The sequence below is a fragment of the Phoxinus phoxinus genome (assembly GCF_949152265.1).
Source record: "Phoxinus phoxinus genome assembly, chromosome: 1".
Taxonomy (NCBI): Eukaryota; Metazoa; Chordata; class Actinopteri; order Cypriniformes; family Leuciscidae; genus Phoxinus; species Phoxinus phoxinus.
The window spans coordinates 4,728,786-4,746,830 of record NC_136876.1 but is presented as its reverse complement, the minus strand read 5'-3'; the positions used below and the strand labels follow the sequence as shown (position 1 = coordinate 4,746,830).

At 39.1% G+C, this 18,045-nt stretch overlaps 3 protein-coding genes across 4 annotated transcripts in view; 1 reads left to right on the top strand and 2 right to left on the bottom strand.

Annotated features, from left to right (window-relative positions):
- LOC306999735 (uncharacterized protein) overlaps nt 1-18,045 on the bottom strand; it is a 501,826-nt gene that overhangs the window by 53,204 nt on the left and 430,577 nt on the right. The gene's annotated exons all lie outside the window — the stretch shown is intronic.
- The window catches only part of LOC306999562 (uncharacterized protein), an 825,164-nt gene that overhangs the window by 694,008 nt on the left and 113,111 nt on the right, over nt 1-18,045 (top strand). The window lies entirely within an intron of this gene.
- LOC307001506 (E3 SUMO-protein ligase ZBED1-like) lies at nt 9,665-11,782 on the bottom strand. Of its 2 annotated transcripts, none has more exons than XM_079618108.1 (2): nt 10,989-11,782; nt 9,665-10,733 (listed from the first exon to the last, which is right to left on the bottom strand). In XM_079618108.1, the coding sequence occupies exons 1-2, from the start codon at nt 11,688-11,690 to the stop codon at nt 10,272-10,274; spliced, it is 1,164 nt and encodes a 387-aa protein (XP_079474234.1). In that variant the 5' UTR covers nt 11,691-11,782; the 3' UTR covers nt 9,665-10,271. The 2 variants fall into 2 exon arrangements, with proteins under 2 accessions (XP_079474234.1, XP_079474235.1); XM_079618109.1 differs by having other exon boundaries at nt 9,671-10,730; nt 10,989-11,508.

Here is an 18,045-nt window from a genome sequence, read left to right as displayed (position 1 = left end):
ATTTACTCCATTCTAACCATTATTTTTACCTTGTGTTCCATCATCTTCATCTCTGACACCAGTCTGGCTTTGATGATGGGGACGTCGTTGACACTGATGTATTGTGTCTTGTAGGGCTGGGCGATATGGCCAAAAAAAAATATCACGATATTTTTTTTTATATCAGTCGATATCGATAATTATCGATAAATGTCAAATCTTTATTTATTTTAAGTTTAAAGACAGATTTTTACTCCTAAGTGAAAGCTGTAGCAACCAGAGCATTGTGTTTTTAAACTACTCTTTATTGTCAGAACATATCATGACAAACACTTGCCAAACAGGTGAACATTTCACAAATCTGAGGTAGAACATTCAAACATTTGACATTTTTCCTTTAAATAAATATCTTTATTTCAGTAGTATTAGCTTGAGTTAAGATGCAGATTTACTTTATACAATTTACCGGTGTGTTCATTAACAAAAACAGTAACATCTGTTAAAAAAAGTAACAACATTATTTTTATTTGGTCAAATGTAATATTCTTTAGTTTTATTAAAATTAACCATTGGTCAGCATCATGCATTTAGATCATGATGATAACCACAGATAAAATGTAACTTTATGGTTTCTATGGTATTTATGAAAATCAGTAGCCTAAATACATTATTAAAAACTGTAATTATATTCCATTAGTCCTTTAATACATTGTCTACATTAATAATATTATACAAGTCAATATATATATATATATATCCCACATTTCATGGTGCAGTTAATATTACTAGGCTAACGTTACAGTAACGTTAAATCCGTGGTAAATGATGGGAATGTGTAGACGGAGAAGCTTCTGACTGTATCGTTGCTCACAGTAAGTCTCCTGTTCGTCAGCGCCGCTTCATCTGCCTTTAAACTAGCTTAAATCACTGAGACGTGTGTTCTTCGCTGTATTCAAGCGCTTCTCACTGGATCTCCTGACCGAGAGCGATCAGAGTAAACGAGTCTGCTCTAGTGAGCTCGCGCTGCGCTGCCGTTTGGACTTTGAGCCGAGCGGATAAACGGTCCGTGTGGCGCGCGCGGTTCAAATGAGATTCGTTCCGCTTTTGGAGCAAAAACATTATCGAACATTTATCGAGCTCTTGATATCGTTTTATCGAGAAAAATTATATCGCGATAATTATCGTTATCGTTTTATCGCCCAGCCCTAGTGTCTTGTATCTTGGATCCAAGAAGTGTGCCACATCCAGGAGCTCTTGTGTAACTCTCTCTTCATACTTGCTGTTCAAGTACTCCAAAATGTTCTTTTTTAAGGACTTGGTCATGTCTGTATCACCCTCCTCTGGTGCCAAGATGGTTGTGTTAAACAGGCTGAGTACTGGTTTGATTTGTGAAACACTAATGTAATCCTCCCCTGACAGAGCATCCGTGAATTCAAGCAGTGGTCCCAGTGCCTTGCTGACTGACTCCAGCACATCCAGATCTTGATATCCAAGAATTAGGTGCCGGGTGTTTCTGTCCTCTGAGAGGACCTCATGGAGTGCTTTCTGCTGCTCCAGAATCCTGTTAATCATGAGCACCCTAGACCCCCATCTAGTTTGACACTCAGTGATGAGTCCATGGACTGGAAGGTTGAGGCGCTTCTGGGCTTGCTCAAGTGCCACTCTCTTTTTCCAGCTGTGTGAGAAGTGGCACACCAACTTTTTGCAGACACCTGTTGCACGGCTGATCCGGCTGTCACCTTTCACTGCGTTTTCTTGGAAAAATAGATGTACAAAAATAATTCATGATTATTTTACAACAGCTAAATAACCACATAATAATGCAGATTGTTCTCTCTCTCTCTCTCTCTCTCTCTCTCTCTCTCTCTCTCTCTCTCTCTCTCTCTCTCTCTCTCTCTCTCTCACTCTCACTCACACTCACACACACACCCCTCTCTGTCTCAAAGTTATTAGCCTTCTTTTGAGACCGTGTACACAGGTACCATGTCTTTTGCAATGTGGTATGCTATAGCGTCTGTAATTTCTTTATGTCTGGTGGACGACGACTCGTACGGCGTAACGCTACTGAATGCATCAGCAATCAAACTTTGCTTTGGTTTATTTTGGGATGACTGAGAAGTCCCCGGTGTTTCTCTCATTGTCATGCACTCTTCATGCAGATGGTGTTGTTTCAGGTGGTGAAACATGTTTGTTGTGCTACCTTTCTTAGACGCAATTTTTGCTAAGCACGACCTGCACAACACGTCACTCTGGTTTACATCGTCTTTTCTGAATCCAAAATACTTCCAAATTATGGAAGATGATTTATGTTTTGGCACCAAGTCAGATTCTGCACTGCCACCGGCCGCATTTTCTCCCGCACTCATACTGCCATACACTCATACAACTCATACTGCCAGAGTTGTATGCAGGGCGAGCGCGGAGAGGGGGGGATCTATATCGTCGATATCGTTGCTTTTTTCGATAGTAATATCTTGAAAGTTCATATCGAGATATAGATACGATAACGATATATCGTTCAGCCCTAGCTGGCATCATGCAGTACAAGAGCGGCCTCTAGAGGTGTAATAAAAACTCGTGCCTCGTGTTGTTTATTTCGACATGTGATGCTGCGTGCTGCGTGGAGAGCGCTGACATCAGATGCGCGTTTAAAGCACCGACAGCTCAAATGTATGTATACAGTACATTGTCATATCATTATAAAGTGATTAATTTGTTGACTAAATGCTGCATTAGTAGAGAAAGAACAGCACAACAGTATGTTTGTTTGCCTTCGAGGCTGAGAGGACGCTAACATTAGTAGTACCTCAAGCGGTTAAAACACTGACAAACATAAACGTATGTCCAATCCGAATGTTTAATGTCACAATTGTTACCTCTATTTGCATTAGTTCATATCCAGCTGGTCACTTTTATGCATTAAATATGCAGAGAAGTTGCATATTTAAAGCTAGAGACGTAAGCAAACTGATATGTTCATACAGCCGACAGAAACATAAACGAATCAGAAAAGTATTTGATTTCGGTTATTTATTTTTTTCATCTTCACTTTAAAGGACAAGTTCAGTATTTTACACTTAAAGCCCTGTTTACAGATCGTATCTGATGAAATGGAACGGTTCAGATTAAAATTTGGACACGTGCTGCTGTCCCGAGAATTTTAGGTTTATTTCGCTTTTGTGGACCTATTTTGCCAAACGCGTCACACCCGTGATTCTTCCATTGAGAGCTTGAATAATAGACACTCCAGCCCAGTTGGTGGCGATAATGCACCTTTGCCAATTGCAAGCAAACCGCTGGCATTTTATTGAATACACAGAAGAAGAAGCGGCGGAGTAATACCGTACCTCACACAGCGCATTCAATACAAGTCAATGGAGTTGGACAAAAACTACGATAAAACCTGTTGGAATGCATCTTTTTCAGCGATTTTTTTTTTGGGGGGATCATATCAGTGAACACCCCTGATCACTCGGTGAGTTTCACGTCTTTGTAAACGAAAGTTTAATGTATTTTTAGGAAGGAATCTTCCAGTGCATATAGACAACCCTTGTGGGGTTGCGAAAGCGAAAATAAACCTAAAATTCTCGGGACAGCAGCATGTGTCCAAAGTTTAGGCTAATCTTAACCGTTCTATTTCATCAGATGCGATCTGTAAACAGGGCTTTAAGTGTAAAATACCGAACTTGTCCTTTAATACATATTTTGTTATTTTGATTAGATAATCATCAAGTGTTTATAAAATAGAAGCAAAAGTGTTAGACTGACTATACATGTAATATTTATGTCATTTCAATGCTCTGGCATTGTAGATATTTAAATTTGGCCATCTTTAAGTATGACTGTTTGGATTTATGTTTGTTTTTATCCAGTATCAATTTTAAAAACTATCGGTTCATTAATCGGTTATCGGCAATTATACCATGGTCTGGGTGAATACTCGATTCTGATTGGCTGTAGGGTGTCCGTTAAAAAGTGATAGAGCACACCTAAATAAACTGTCAGGCGTAACCAAGGAAACCAAGTTATTGTTTGTAACTTGTAACTTAAGATTTCGATTGTAAAACTAATTAAAATATAAACTAATGTTTTAAAAATTTGTTATTTGGCAAGTGACCATGGTATAAGCGGGTTAATGCCCTTCGAGGTGTCCATTGTCAGGTTTTAATGGACTTCGGCGGAGGCAAGCGTCCTCCGCTGTGCGTCGGCCGGTTCACACCTCGCCGTCGTCCATTAAAACCTGACAATGGACACCTCGTCGGGCATTAACCCTTACGTATGGCCCAACCTAGCTATCGTTATCGGTAAAATCCACTATCGGTCGACCTCTAGTTTTTATCTCTTTTACACAACCACGTCCAAGTGATCTGTTTACTTAGTCTGCGCAAGCGCCGGAAGGCTCCGGAAGTGATCTCTCATCTCTCCCGGATGAGTTCGCATGAGCTCACGTATGCTTCTTTTGATATAAGAATAATCACTGTGAGCTTTGATTGATTAATAAAGCCTAGCCAAAGAGGCAGCTTACGACAGGGTTATTGTTGTATAGCGAACGCGGTTGAAGAGGACCAAACCAGGTAGACTTATAACACAGAGGGGAAATCTATTATCTTTATAATAGAATACGAATTTGTATAGACTGATCGCCTAACTCTTGAGGACACGACTAAATGATAGGCTCTTTAGTTACCGCGGGATTATCTATATGTCCTGGATAGGATCATTTGGAACGGTATTAATCGTGATAATCCATCGCAGAGTCGGAGACACCATGAGGTTGCACATGTTGTGGGCTTTCTTAATTCAAGGACATCTTAGTTTGGAGTTGTGGATGGGGCATTCTTTGTGAGTTTTCTGGTTTTGTCATTATCACTGAGTTGAATGTATTTTTGTATATTGATAATTGATTTTTGATGTTGTTTGGTACAGCATGCTTTTACATTAGGGGTGTAACGGTACGCAAAAATCACGGTTCGGTACGTACCTCGGTTTTAAAGTCACGGTTCGGTTCATTTTCGGTACAGTAAGGGAAAGAAATGCAAACATTAAACTGCTGGTTGTTTGAATGTTTACTATAAACTTTTTTTTGTTACAATTTGTTTACACTTTTTTTATAAAATATAATATATTTATTATTAACGTTTTAATATTTTATATATATATATATATATATATATATATATAATATTAATATATATATATATATATATATATATAATATTAAAATATATATATTTAATTAAATAAAAAATAATAAGGAATAAAATACAGCTGCAAAGTTCTCCACTAAATAAAATACTCTCAAACCAATATCACATAGGCTAGAATATAATGAATAATATAAATAACTATGGATTACAGACAGTGAGTGCAGCATTACCAATCCCAGCTTGTATGTAGTTCTCAAAGAGCTTTGTAGATATGCGCGTTGCACTTGAGCTTGAGCGCGTGAATTATTATATATATTTTTTAAACCACTTCAGCGGAAATCCCGCCCTGCAGCCGATTTCATTGGTTTAGGTTACAGTGACGGGTAGGTTTAGGGATCAGGTGATTGTTTGACATGAGCATGACCAATGAAAACTTTAGAGTCAGCTGCAGGGCGGGATTTCCACTGAAGTGGTTTGGAGGGAAAAAAAAATTCACGCGCTCAAGCTCAAGTGCAAGTGCAACGCGCATTATCTACAAAGCTCTTTGATATCTATGGCAACACAACGCGGAGACTTCCGACACTTAATATGTTCGTGTGGAAACTCGGAATTGACGTATAAACTAAACTAGCCTAATTTACGTGAAAGATTGCATTCGGTACACATGTGCACCGTACCGAGAGTCCTGTACCGAAACGGTTCGGTACAAATACATGTACCGTTACACCCCTATTTTACATGTTTTTAATCACACATGGCTTCAAACAAAAAATCAATTAAGGAGCCATTGGCTCCTATAGGGGAAAAAAACAGGTGCCAAATAATTTTTTTAAGAGCCACATAACAATGCAGTTACCTTTAGTCACCCTGTTGTGTGCATGTCTCTCCTCTTCTTACAGTTTCAGCATTTTCATCTTGTGAATATTCTGGGAACTGAAGCTTATTTGGGAACTGAATGTCACTTCCGACTTATGAACTATATAGTCAAATAAAATTTTTTATATAATAAATACATTTCCGCAGCTCGCATGCACGAGAAACTGCACGTGCTAACGGTGCAGTCTGTGGAGCATTCTTCGCGATTATGTGATCGCGTGCATTAGGGTTGTGCCGATAGACGATAGTATCGTGTATCGACGATAGTCAGTGATATTGCCGATGGCAGATGCCTTTGACGATATCAATACGATAATAGGCTCGTTTTCTTATTAATGTATTAAATTATTTGTATTATTATTATAATAAAAATAGTATTGTTATTAAATTAATATTAGGAACTACAATTCATTTGCCTTGCCTAAATTTAACGACATCACCTCATCACTAATAACACTTGCGACATCACCATCACACGCGTATGATGACTCTAAAGCCGCGTTTCCACCGCGGGAACTTTCCCCAGGAACTAGGACCTTTGGGCTGGTACTCGGTGTGTTTACACCGCAGGAATCAGGGTCTAAATGAAGTTCCAGGTAAATATTTCCCCCTCAGAAAGTCCTTGCTGGCGAGGTAGTACTTTTTCAAAGTTCAGGAACTTTCGGGGGTGGGACTTGTGCGCTGAACGTGCTGATTGGTTGTGTTCACGCCGCATATTGACTGGAGGACTCCACGCAGCATTCTATTTTAACCGGCATTTTTAAAAATCTATTGCGGTTCGTGGCTTCATGCATTAAGAGTTGTCTGTCTGCAAATATGGAATTTAATTATAAAAAAACACTGGACCGACGACGAGGTTCAGGCTTTATTACGCGTATTTGTGTAACAGGAAATTTTCTGCGCGTTCGTCCCAGCCGTCTCACATTCATGTCCGCAATACATCACAAACAACTGCAGCACAGTTTGAATCTCCTCCATACTTATTATAAATGTGGCGCTCAAAACTAATTACTGTGCGTCGCAGACTGGGAGGAGCAGTCGCGCGCAGTTTATAATCTTCCGGGTACTTTAGACCGCGGTGTAAACGCAGAAAGCAACCGGTCTGGGGCAAAAAAAGTTCCTGGGAAAAAAGTTCCTGGGACAAATTGTTCCGGGTAATTTCGGTGGAAACGCGGCTTAAGATTTTTTTTTTTTAAACAGACAAAAAACTACATCCACATTAAAATTGAATTGCAAGGTGATCCATTCACAAATTGTCACAAGTGCTTGTTTTAACGGACGCATCATTCTTATCTAGATCCAAGATGAAAACGGCATTGTTGTTCGTCAGTAGGCCTATTGTTTCCATAGCACATTATGGTTACACATTTGTTAGTTAACAAAACATTTAATGACATTAATAACACTAAAAACAATACAATTACAAAATATGAATAATAATAATAATACCACTAAAATAGCCGGCGGCCTAATAACATGTCTTTAGATCACGAACACAGCACAACTCTTTAAACACTTGTTTAACAATAAATATTCTTCTAATTTCATCTCCTGCAGAAATAGCCTACAGTCAAAATGCTGCGTCTGTAACGGCATGACAGGATGTGTGTCCGTACATTTCCCGCTGACATTTTGAAATACTCTTGAGTCAGATACAAAAATTGATCTTTTTTTTATCTCACTATACCGGGAAATAACCTGATTTAGCCTATTAATAAACACTCCACCTTTACCAGCAAAATAGAAAAAGTTTCTCATATATAAAACAAAGTAATAAAACAAGCAAATTAATAAGTAAAAAAGCAAGTTAATAATCAAATATGTAAGCCCCGCCCCCTCACGATAATATCGTGTATCGCCGATCTCACAGGCTGACGATAGGACGATATGAAAATGGAGCATATCGCCCTACACTAGCGTGCATTTTGTATGCTTGTTACTGTCCCTGTACTGTCACAGTCTCTTTTTTTAAATGGTTAGTTCCTGTAATGAACTCCGTTTTCCCCGCTATTTCTTTGCCCGCTCTTGAACAAAAGTCACAAAACATTTTTTGTGTCTCGTGATCATACCTCAGCCAAGAAAACTCCTGAATCCAGGACGTTTTGAAATGTCTTTCGACACGTTGTTCATTGACTGATGCGGAAAGATGAATCCCTGTGTCTCTGGCATTCTCTAACGCGCTCGTGCTGGCACAGCTGCTAGTGCCTGCTTTTTTGTTAGCAGGTGTGTCATCCGTGCTGGCGATTGACAGAGATGAGGATTGCTTGAAGTCCGATATTTTTCGCTTTGACATTTTTTTCCTGGCGCGGAAAGGTGACATTCGCTTTTACCCGTTCATATTTTGGCGCTTTCACTCAGTGTCACTCAGTTCACTCAAGCGTCTCATTTCATGACGTTAACAAAACAAATGAAGCGATAGGCTACTGGTTATAAAACATGCACGTATGATGCAGATTTTACAATCAAAGGGAGTAAATTTGTATTGTCGCGACCTTGGCAGAAATTTCACTCGCAAATAAATATATTTGGTCGCAAATGCGACCATTTTAGTCGCAGTTTGGAGCCCTGTCACACGTGCTCTCATTTCCACATTTAGGCCCAGATGCAAAAATAAAACTTAAATGGGATGAAATGGAAAAAAAGAATAACCACACAGATAGCCTAATCTTAATTTTAATAGTTGCTGCTATGTCTATATTTTCACTCTAATTTATGTATATAATCTTATTTTAATAGTTTTTTTTTTTTTTTAATTATAGAGTTTAACTTGCTGGATAATTGAATGTGAATTCAATGAGGCCAGTACAGTAGCTGTGTTTACATGGCTCAATCAGATTAAAGAATCCGAACAAGGTGTTTACATGGACGCCAAATAAAGTAATCGGGTTGATGTGTGCGTTTACATGTCACAAGCTTTACATCTGATTTGATCGTTTTAGACATGCGCAGTTACGTACAATCAGTGCACTAGACGATTCCCGCCGCCGTTCCACGATGCGCATAACAGCCACCCTCTTACCAGTGCTTATTTTTTTTGTTTTAAAAATCAGATTTAACATTTACGTACTTCAGCTGCTAATTAGGAGACGACGAGTGCGTGATGTTCTGTGCCGTGCTGCTTGTATTTATCAAGCAATTAAAATGCCTCTGCCAGAGCCCAGAACAAGGTGTTTGTGGATGAAAGTCCGAAGCAAAGGACTGGTGGGACAACGTTGTCTTGCACCACTTCACGGACGGGTGAAAACAACAGTGCGTCATACATCATTACGTCATTTCTACGTCATTGCACATGCGCATGATCGGGTCAGTGACGTTTTAGAATTTCAAAACAGTAAAAAAATAAAAATGAAAGGACAAATTAAATATAGCATTTTTTGTGTAAATCTATGTGTAGATTTTTTGTTTTTATTAGTGCCCTTTATAAAAAATAACAATATATGACATTTTAATGTGTTTCTTTGTATACAGTCCTTGAAAATGTCATAAGGTAAAACGAAGTGATTTTTAGAAATAAATTAAATTTGATATTCATGACACAGTTAAATACAACCATGAATGTAATAGTTGATCTGTAAGTATTCTATAACAAGTTGCAAAATGTAAACACCTACACCACAAATACTAAATATTTTGTTTTTTAACAACTTCAGCATGTCATCTATTAGAGGTGGGAATCTTTAGGCACTTAACGATTCGATCCGATTCCGATTTTGGGAGGAACGATCCGATTCCCAAAACGATTCTTAATTAATTATCCTGCTGTGCAAAAAATACTCTAAACTTTTTATTTTAACCAAAATTGGAGTTACTATGCTTTTTGTATATAGTTAGAATATCTGTTTGACTGTATTTCCAAATTAAAAATGATTATGAATATTTCTTTTTCAATACTTTTATTTTATTAACAAAGTTATTTTCAGGATTAACAAACTCTGAATGAATGGTAAGCCATACAATTGCAATGAACAATCATTAAGAATAAACAGTTCTCAATTTGTATGACAATTTATGTGACAAAACAAATTTGTGTGATCAATACGCACACTGTGTAATCAATTTGCACACTCAAACACACTCAATTTGTGTGACAAAACAAAAGTGTGACAATTTGTCAGTTTATTTTAAACATTTTAACAAAAAATGTCTAGAGCCACACAAAAAAATCTTTAAAACAGGCTAATGCAGAAGAAAAATGTCAGGGAACAAATTAAATACAAACTTAAATATTCAACATCTAGGCTGGCCTACCATAGTTTATCTTATATAATACTATAATACTAAGTTTTTGTGTAGGAACAGCAGTTGGTCCACATGTTCAGAAGTAAGTGTGCTTCGCTGTGCTGTCACAATATCACCTGCAGTGGAGAAGACCCTCTCTGCAGACACACTGGTTGCTGGAATGCATAAATATCTCTTTGCCATTTTGGAGAGCACAGGAAATGACACCTTGTTGACATGCCACCAGTTGAGGGGGTCCTCTGTTAGAGGGAGTGGTGGGGTACTGCAATACCTGGTCATCTCCTCTTCAACCAAGGCAGAGGGTGACTGATGATATGGTGTATCTGAAGCATCAGAGAAGGTCTGCCCCAGCAGATTGTGAAGCAGAGATGAAGCTCTTCCTTTTGAAGTAGTAGGACAGTCATCCTGCAACTCTGTGACTTCAGGCTGTGGGCTCACTGAGATGTTGGCTTCTTTCACAGTGCTGTCTTCTAGATTGTCATGCACTTCCTGCTTTTAAGCAATTAAAAGAAAAGAAAATAAACAGAGTGTAGATAAAAAATAACTCTTCCAGTAATTCAATGAGGTAATGTAAGTCACAGTATACATTATTATTTACACACTGATAAATATTTAAAGAAATTAGAGATTAATTTAATTAAAGACATGAAATCATCACACAAATAAGCCTTAATAATATTGAGACCGTAATATTGCACTCTAATGTCACATGCTAAAACATTTAGTCAATGATGATAAAATAATTACCTCTTGTAATGATGTAGCTTCAGTGATCACTGTTTTGTACGTTTCCTCTCTCTTTTCTTTGGAAAGAAAAGGCAGTGCCTTAAAGCGTGGGTCGAGAGAAGCACATTTGTTAAGAAGGCTAGTCTCCTGGTCAGTGGTGTACCTTTTGCTGAGGTCCTCACATATGACCCTCTTTATCTCCCTGATCATCACTGATTTTTCCTCAGTGTTTTCTTTCATGTCCTGGATCAGTTTAGCATGCAATGGGGCAATTAAACATGCAGTGGGGCTGCTCTCCTCTGACATCAGAAGTGTGGCATCTTTCATAGGCTTAAGAGCAGTTATCACATCCTCACTGCATGAAATATCGGATTCCGTAAGAGTGAAGATTTCAGCCGCTCCTTTTCTCACCTCCTGTGATAGTAACGCAGCACAGACAGCCGGCTGTTGTTCAAGAAATCTTTCAAGCATCTCGTATGCGCTGTTCCATCTAGTGATGACGTCTGATTTCAGTTTGTGAGACGGAAGATTTAGTTGTTTTTGCTTCTCCTTCAACTGATGGTTTGCAATTGCGCTGCGGTGGAAAAAAGTTGCGATCCGCCTCACTCTCCCTAACAACCTTGACACAGACGGCAACTTCAGCGCTCGTTGGGAAGCCAAATTCAGTGTGTGCGCATAACATCTCACATGTGCAAACTTGCCGAGCTGTGCTGCAACAGCCATGTTAGAGGCATTGTCACTCACCAAAACCAAGTCTTTGTTCCGAATTTTCCATTCGTCTGAAACATTGTGCAGTAGTTCAGCAATATTCGCCCCTGTGTGACTTTCGCTCATAGCACGCGTTTGCAGAACACAAGCTGCAAGCTTCCACTCATCTGTAATGTAGTGTGCCGTAATAGTGACATACGATTCTGTTGTAATTGATGTCCATGCATCACATGTTATTGCCACTCTGTCCGTATTACTTAGGGATTCGAAGATGTGATCTTTACACTCACTGTAGAGTGCGGGGACAGCCGTCTCACTAAAATAACGACGCGAGGGCAAAGTGTATCGTGGCTCAAGTACCTGTAACATCGTGCGAAATCCTTGGTTTTCCACAACGGAGTACGGGCGCAGATCTTTGGCAATAAAACCCGCCACTGATCGGGTAATTCGTTTTGCCTTTTCAGAATTCGGTGGAAGCTTTGCTACTTGATCCAGGGTCCTTTGAATGTAACCGGGAGTGTTCGTGATTGGAAGAGAATGCGGTTTCTCCAGCTCTGAGTGGAACCGCGTAATATGTTTCTTCATGTTAGTCGTGTTGCCGAAATATTTGAATTTGGCGCTACAGACTTTGCACACAGTATGGCTTTTATCAACGACACCTTCGGAGTCTTCAGAAAATCCAAAATGTTGCCACACATCCGATTTTAAATGAGATGGTGCAGGTCGTAGTTTGTCCATTTTATCTTAAACGAAGTTAATTCACCACAATCACCAGCATATGAACGGTCGTCCATCAACGTCTTTTTTGTTTGGTCACGTGAGTCTTGACAGCGCTCGCATTTGAATTGAACACAGAATCGATTCAGAATTTTTGAGAATCGATTCTGGATCGTTAGATAACGAATCGCGATGCATCGATGCATCGAGCTTTTCTCCCACCACTATCATCTATGGACATTTGTTCTATTTTTTTTAAAGAAATTAGTAAAAAATGACTTGATGTTATATGTATGTATATCATACTAGCTCTCCATTATTTTCATGAACCATGTAAACAAACAAAGTATTTATTTGTATTTATTTTAAAATGCAATGTTTTACCATATGACATATTTTGTTTTACCGTATGACATAGTACAATTTCAATGTTTCATTGCATTTTTAATGTAATAAATTGATGTAGGCCAATTCAAAATGATTTCAAAGAAACACAAGGCATCTCAAGTGAACCTTTTATTAACAGTAGAATATATTTCCCAACACATGAATATTTCTTTTAGTCAACTCAACTCTCTTTCAGTACAAGGAACACATAGGACTTGCTATATGTAATACATGACAATATCATTCAGATTTACAACAGTAAGATAACTTGTGAAAAAAAATCAGTTTTCAACATTTAGTTTAAAATGTTAGTTTAAAACAGTAAGGGTTCATGGGAGTTTGCCCAACCAATCCACATGTGCTTTGTGGATTTGGAGAAGGCATTCGACTGTGTCCCTCGTGGCGGCCTGTGGAGGGTGCTCCGGGAGTATGGGGTCCGGGGTCCTTTACTAAGGGCTGTCCGCTCCCTGTACGACCGAAGCAGGAGCTTGGTTCGCATTGCCGGCAGTAAGTCAGACTTCTTCCCGGTGCATGTTGGACTTCGGCAGGGCTGCCCTTTGTCACCGGTTCTGTTCATAATTTTTATGGACAGAATTTCTAGGCGCAGCCAGGGGCCGGAGGGTGTCGGGTTTGGGAACAACACGATTTCGTCTCTGCTCTTTGCAGATGATGTTGTCGTGTTGGCCCCCTCAGACCAGGAACTTCAGCATGCACTAGGACGGTTTGCAGCCGAGTGTGAAGCGGCTGGGATGAGAATCAGCGCCTCCAAATCCGAGGCCATGGTCCTCAGTCGGAAAAAGGTGGCTTGCCTTCTTCAGGTTGGTGAAGAGTTCCTGCCTCAAGTGGAGGAGTTCAAGTATCTTGGGGTTTTGTTCACGAGTGAGGGAAGGATGGAACGGGAGATTGACAGACGGATCGGTGCAGCTTCCGCAGTAATGCGGTCGATGTACCGGTCTGTCGTGGTGATTTACCGGTCAATCTACGTTCCTACTCTCACCTATGGTCATGAGCTTTGGGTCATGACCGAAAGGACAAGATCCCGGATACAGGCGGCCGAAATGAGCTTTCTCCGCAGGGTGGCTGGGCGATCCCTTAGAGATAGGGTGAGGAGCTCGGTCACTCGGTAGGAGCTCAGAGTAGAGCCGCTGCTCCTCCACATTGAGAGGGGTCAGCTGAGGTGGCTCGAGGATCTGTTCCCACTGGGAGGAGACCCCGGGGAAGACCTAGGACACGCTGGAGAGACTGTCATCATATACTCTCACAGTTATACCTTTCCCTCCTCTTGGCTAGGTTCTCCTCTCTAGATGCAGGATCTGCCCTTAGCTTTGCACGGAAATGTGCACCCCTCTCCTTGCTAGAAAGAGACTTATCTGTAATAATGTGAAAATATGCTTAAAATAGGCAGAAATATATTATATATGTTAATATTAATTCATACTAGTTGTACAAACTATATATGTGATATAACAATTAAGAAATAACTAAATAATTCAGTTAAATGCTCTGTGTCATATGGTATAACAACATGTCATACGGTAAAATCGTTTGTCTGTATGACATTTTTTGTTTGCCCTTATGACAGTTTCATGCTTTGTCATTTATAACAGGCAGTTGCTTGGCCACCTCCTTCCACCTTTACCATTAACCTTGACTTTTAAACTTTATATTTCACCTGTAAATCAATATTTTTTCAAATTTTAAATGATTTAAACCCTTTTTTGACGTTTGACCATATGACACCCAAATCTGTGACACATGGTAACACTTGGAAAAGGTGAAATTACCTCAAATGTAGGAGCAAAATCTTAAACTTACCTTCAACTTGGCTGGTCTTCAGGGGGTCCTCTGAGTGTCACATGACTTAAGTCATTAATATTCAGTTCCAAAATGGCTTCTAAACTTTGTTTTACCGTATGACATAGGGAAAATGTGTCTTTGCGGAACAATTTGTTTTAGATACTAATGACATTTCTTAAAGGTCTATCTTACTGATACTTTAATATGCTTATCTTAAGACTTGAAAAAATATGCCAAATGAAAATTTTTATAATTTTTAAACATTTTTAATCATTTTAAATGCAATTATCTTAAATAACTTTAAGTGAATTCTGTTTGACCGTATGACATTTGATTACATTAATAGTCTAAAAGTTACATATTTTTGAAATTTTCACACAATTATGAACAGTGAGAAGGACAAATGATGTGAGATTAATACATATATATAATTTTAAACCTATTGTATATAAATATATAATATGTATTGCTCCTGGAAGTGCAAATCAATGCGGCACGTCACTGACCCATTCCTTTCAGATTTGGTTTTCAGTCCGATTAAGTGTTTACATGTTCTCTTGATCTGATTACAAAAGGAATAAACCACCCCTTTCAATCCGATCGAAATTTCAATCGGATCGAGCTCAATCGGATCAATTAAGGTGTTTACATGAAGGTTTTTCAATCCGATTATAAGGGTCCATGTAAACGCAGCTAATGTCATGTTTACTGATTTTATGGAATACATGCACACTAGAGTTTTGTTTATTAAACAATTAAACTATAACATTTAGATGTTTGAAAACTGCCGAACTGACCCCAAATTTTGTCAACCCGCCGGCAGAATCTGGCAACACTGGCCCAGTGATGTCACTTCCTGGGTGTCACAATTAATAAATTATTTCGAGGAAAATCAGTCCAGAAGTTAACAGGGTTGAGTGAAACATGTTGGACACAGATAATGCTAATAAAACTGTTAGTTTAAAACCAGTTAAAGCCCGCGGTCAGTCTACACTTTGAGCATGTTGCAAACACTGAAATGAGGTCACACTCTGCGGTCTTTAATTACAAACAAATATGACAAAAAATAATCATTCCAAAAATATACAATCTACTGCACTTTACTGCAAAACTGTGTTTTTTTCTCACCGCGAAATTCACTTGATCTTGTGTTTCCGGTGTCCCACATTCACATGCGTATGAATGGACGTCAGTGGAAGGAAAAGTTTATCGTAACTGGCCCTTAATAATTCAGTTTTTAGTTTAATGAACTAAATATCATCTATCTAAATGTTGGTGTCAAAATTATGAGACTATTGTATATTTTTTAATGTATAAATATTACATTAGATAATTGTCGTTGATCAAATATATTTAATATTTCTCACTACTGAAATATGGTATTTATATATCATGTTTTAATAATTGAAGAGCAATGCACCTAATTCATGTACATTTTCAGGGATGTATAATTTATAAAAAGGTTAAATTAAAAATAAATGATTGTAATATTTATATAAGTTGTTTACATCATGGTTTACTGTTATGTCCTTTCACTTCATACCTCTTGGAATTGTTTTGATGTACTGAAAATTAAGTATTTTTTTCTCTTTGATTTTAGACCCGATGGAAGAGAGCGAGGAGAGTGAAGAACTGAGAGAAGTGGAGGAGGAGAGTGAAGAACTGAGAGAAGTGGAGGAGGAGAGTGAAGAACTGAGAGAAGTGGAGGAGGAGAGTGAAGAACTGAGAGAAGTGGAGGAGGAACATCATGTCCAACCTGGAGGAAAACCTTTGAGTTGCTCAAAGACTAAACAGACATTTTTAAAGAAAAGAAGAGCCAAGAAATCTTTCACCTGCACTCAGTGTGGAAACAGTTTCACAACCAAACAATGTCTTGAGCGTCACATGATGATCCACACCGGAGAGAAGCCGTTCTCATGTGATCAGTGCGGGACGAGTTTCAAGCAATCAGCAAACCTTAAAGAACACATAAAAATCCACACAGGAGAAAAGCCGTTCACATGTGATCAGTGCGGAAAGAGCTTCAAGCGATCAGAACACCTTAATCATCACATGAGGATCCACACCGGTGAAAAGCCGTTCACATGTGATCAATGCGGAAAGAGTTTCCCACGAAAATACACTCTTAAAGAACACATGAGGATCCACACCGGAGAGAAGCCGTTCTCATGTGATCATTGTGGCAAAACATTTCTTTGTTCATCAGACCTGAAGAAACACCTGAGAGTTCATACGAAGGAGAAGCCGTATTCATGTTCTGTGTGTGGAAAGAGTTTTTCACAGCTGCAAGCTTTAAAAGTACATCAGAAAATTCACACTGGTGTGAGAGAGTACATGTGCTTTGAGTGTGGGAAGACTTTTATTGCAGCGGGCAGTTTAAAGCAGCACCAGAGAATCCACACTGGAGAAAAACCTTACAAGTGTTCACTCTGTGACGAGAGATTCAGTCACTTATTATCTCTGAAAACACATGAGATGATCCACACTGGAGAAAAAGCTTACAAGTGTTCACACTGTGACAAGAGATTCAGTCAGTCATCATCTCGGAAAACACATGAGATGATCCACACTGGAGAAAAAGCCTTCAAGTGTTTACACTGTGACAAGAGATTCAGTCGGTCACAACATCTGAAAAGACATGAGAGGATCCACACTGGAGAAAAACCTTACAAGTGTTCACATTGTGACAAGAGATTCAGTGAGTCATCATCTCGGAAAACACATGAGAGGATCCACACTGGAGAGAAGCCGTTCTCATGTGATCAGTGTGGCAAAACATTTATTAGTTCATCAGAGCTGAAGATACACCTGACAGTTCATACGAAGGAGAAGCCGCATTCATGTTCTGTGTGTGGAAAGAGTTTTTCACAGCGGCAAAATTTAAAAGTACATCAGAAAATTCACACTGGTGTGAGAGAGTACATGTGCTTTGAGTGTGAGAAGACTTTTACTACAGCGGAACATTTAAAACTGCACCAGAGAATTCACACTGGAGAAAAACCTTACAAGTGTTCACACTGTGACAAGAGATTCAGTAACTCATCAACTCTGAAAAGACATGAGAGGATCCACAGCGGAGAGAAGCCGCACACGTGTGATCAGTGCGGAAAGACTTTCTCTATTAAAAGTGCCCTGAAGCGACACATGAAGATCCATACAGTGGAGAAACCACATCACTGCAGTGTGAGATCACGGTGAGTAGTTCATCTTTATCTGCTGAGAAACAAAATCTGGAATCTTGAAGTTAGTTTGGCTTTGTGTGCTTTTCCTGTGCAGCTCACCATGTGACCTTTATTTTTCACATGCATTTAGTCCATAGAAATTGTATTTACTGCTATATTCACGATTGGTAGACGTTTTCACACAGTGGCCCTCATTTACAAAACGAGCGCACAACAGAAAATTGGGGGCACGGTTGTTTCCATGCAAAAAATTGGCATTTATTGAGTCGTCCCTTCACGGGGCGTCG

Excerpts from the sequence above, each read along its gene's own strand:
- LOC307001506 (XM_079618108.1), bottom strand. The coding sequence starts at position 11,690 with ATGGCTGTTGCAGCACAGCTCGGCAAGTTTGCACATGTGAGATGTTAT. Across the intron at positions 10,734-10,988 it reads AAGCTACATCATTACAAGAG|CAGGAAGTGCATGACAATCT; the intron begins GTAATTATTTTA and ends ATTGCTTAAAAG.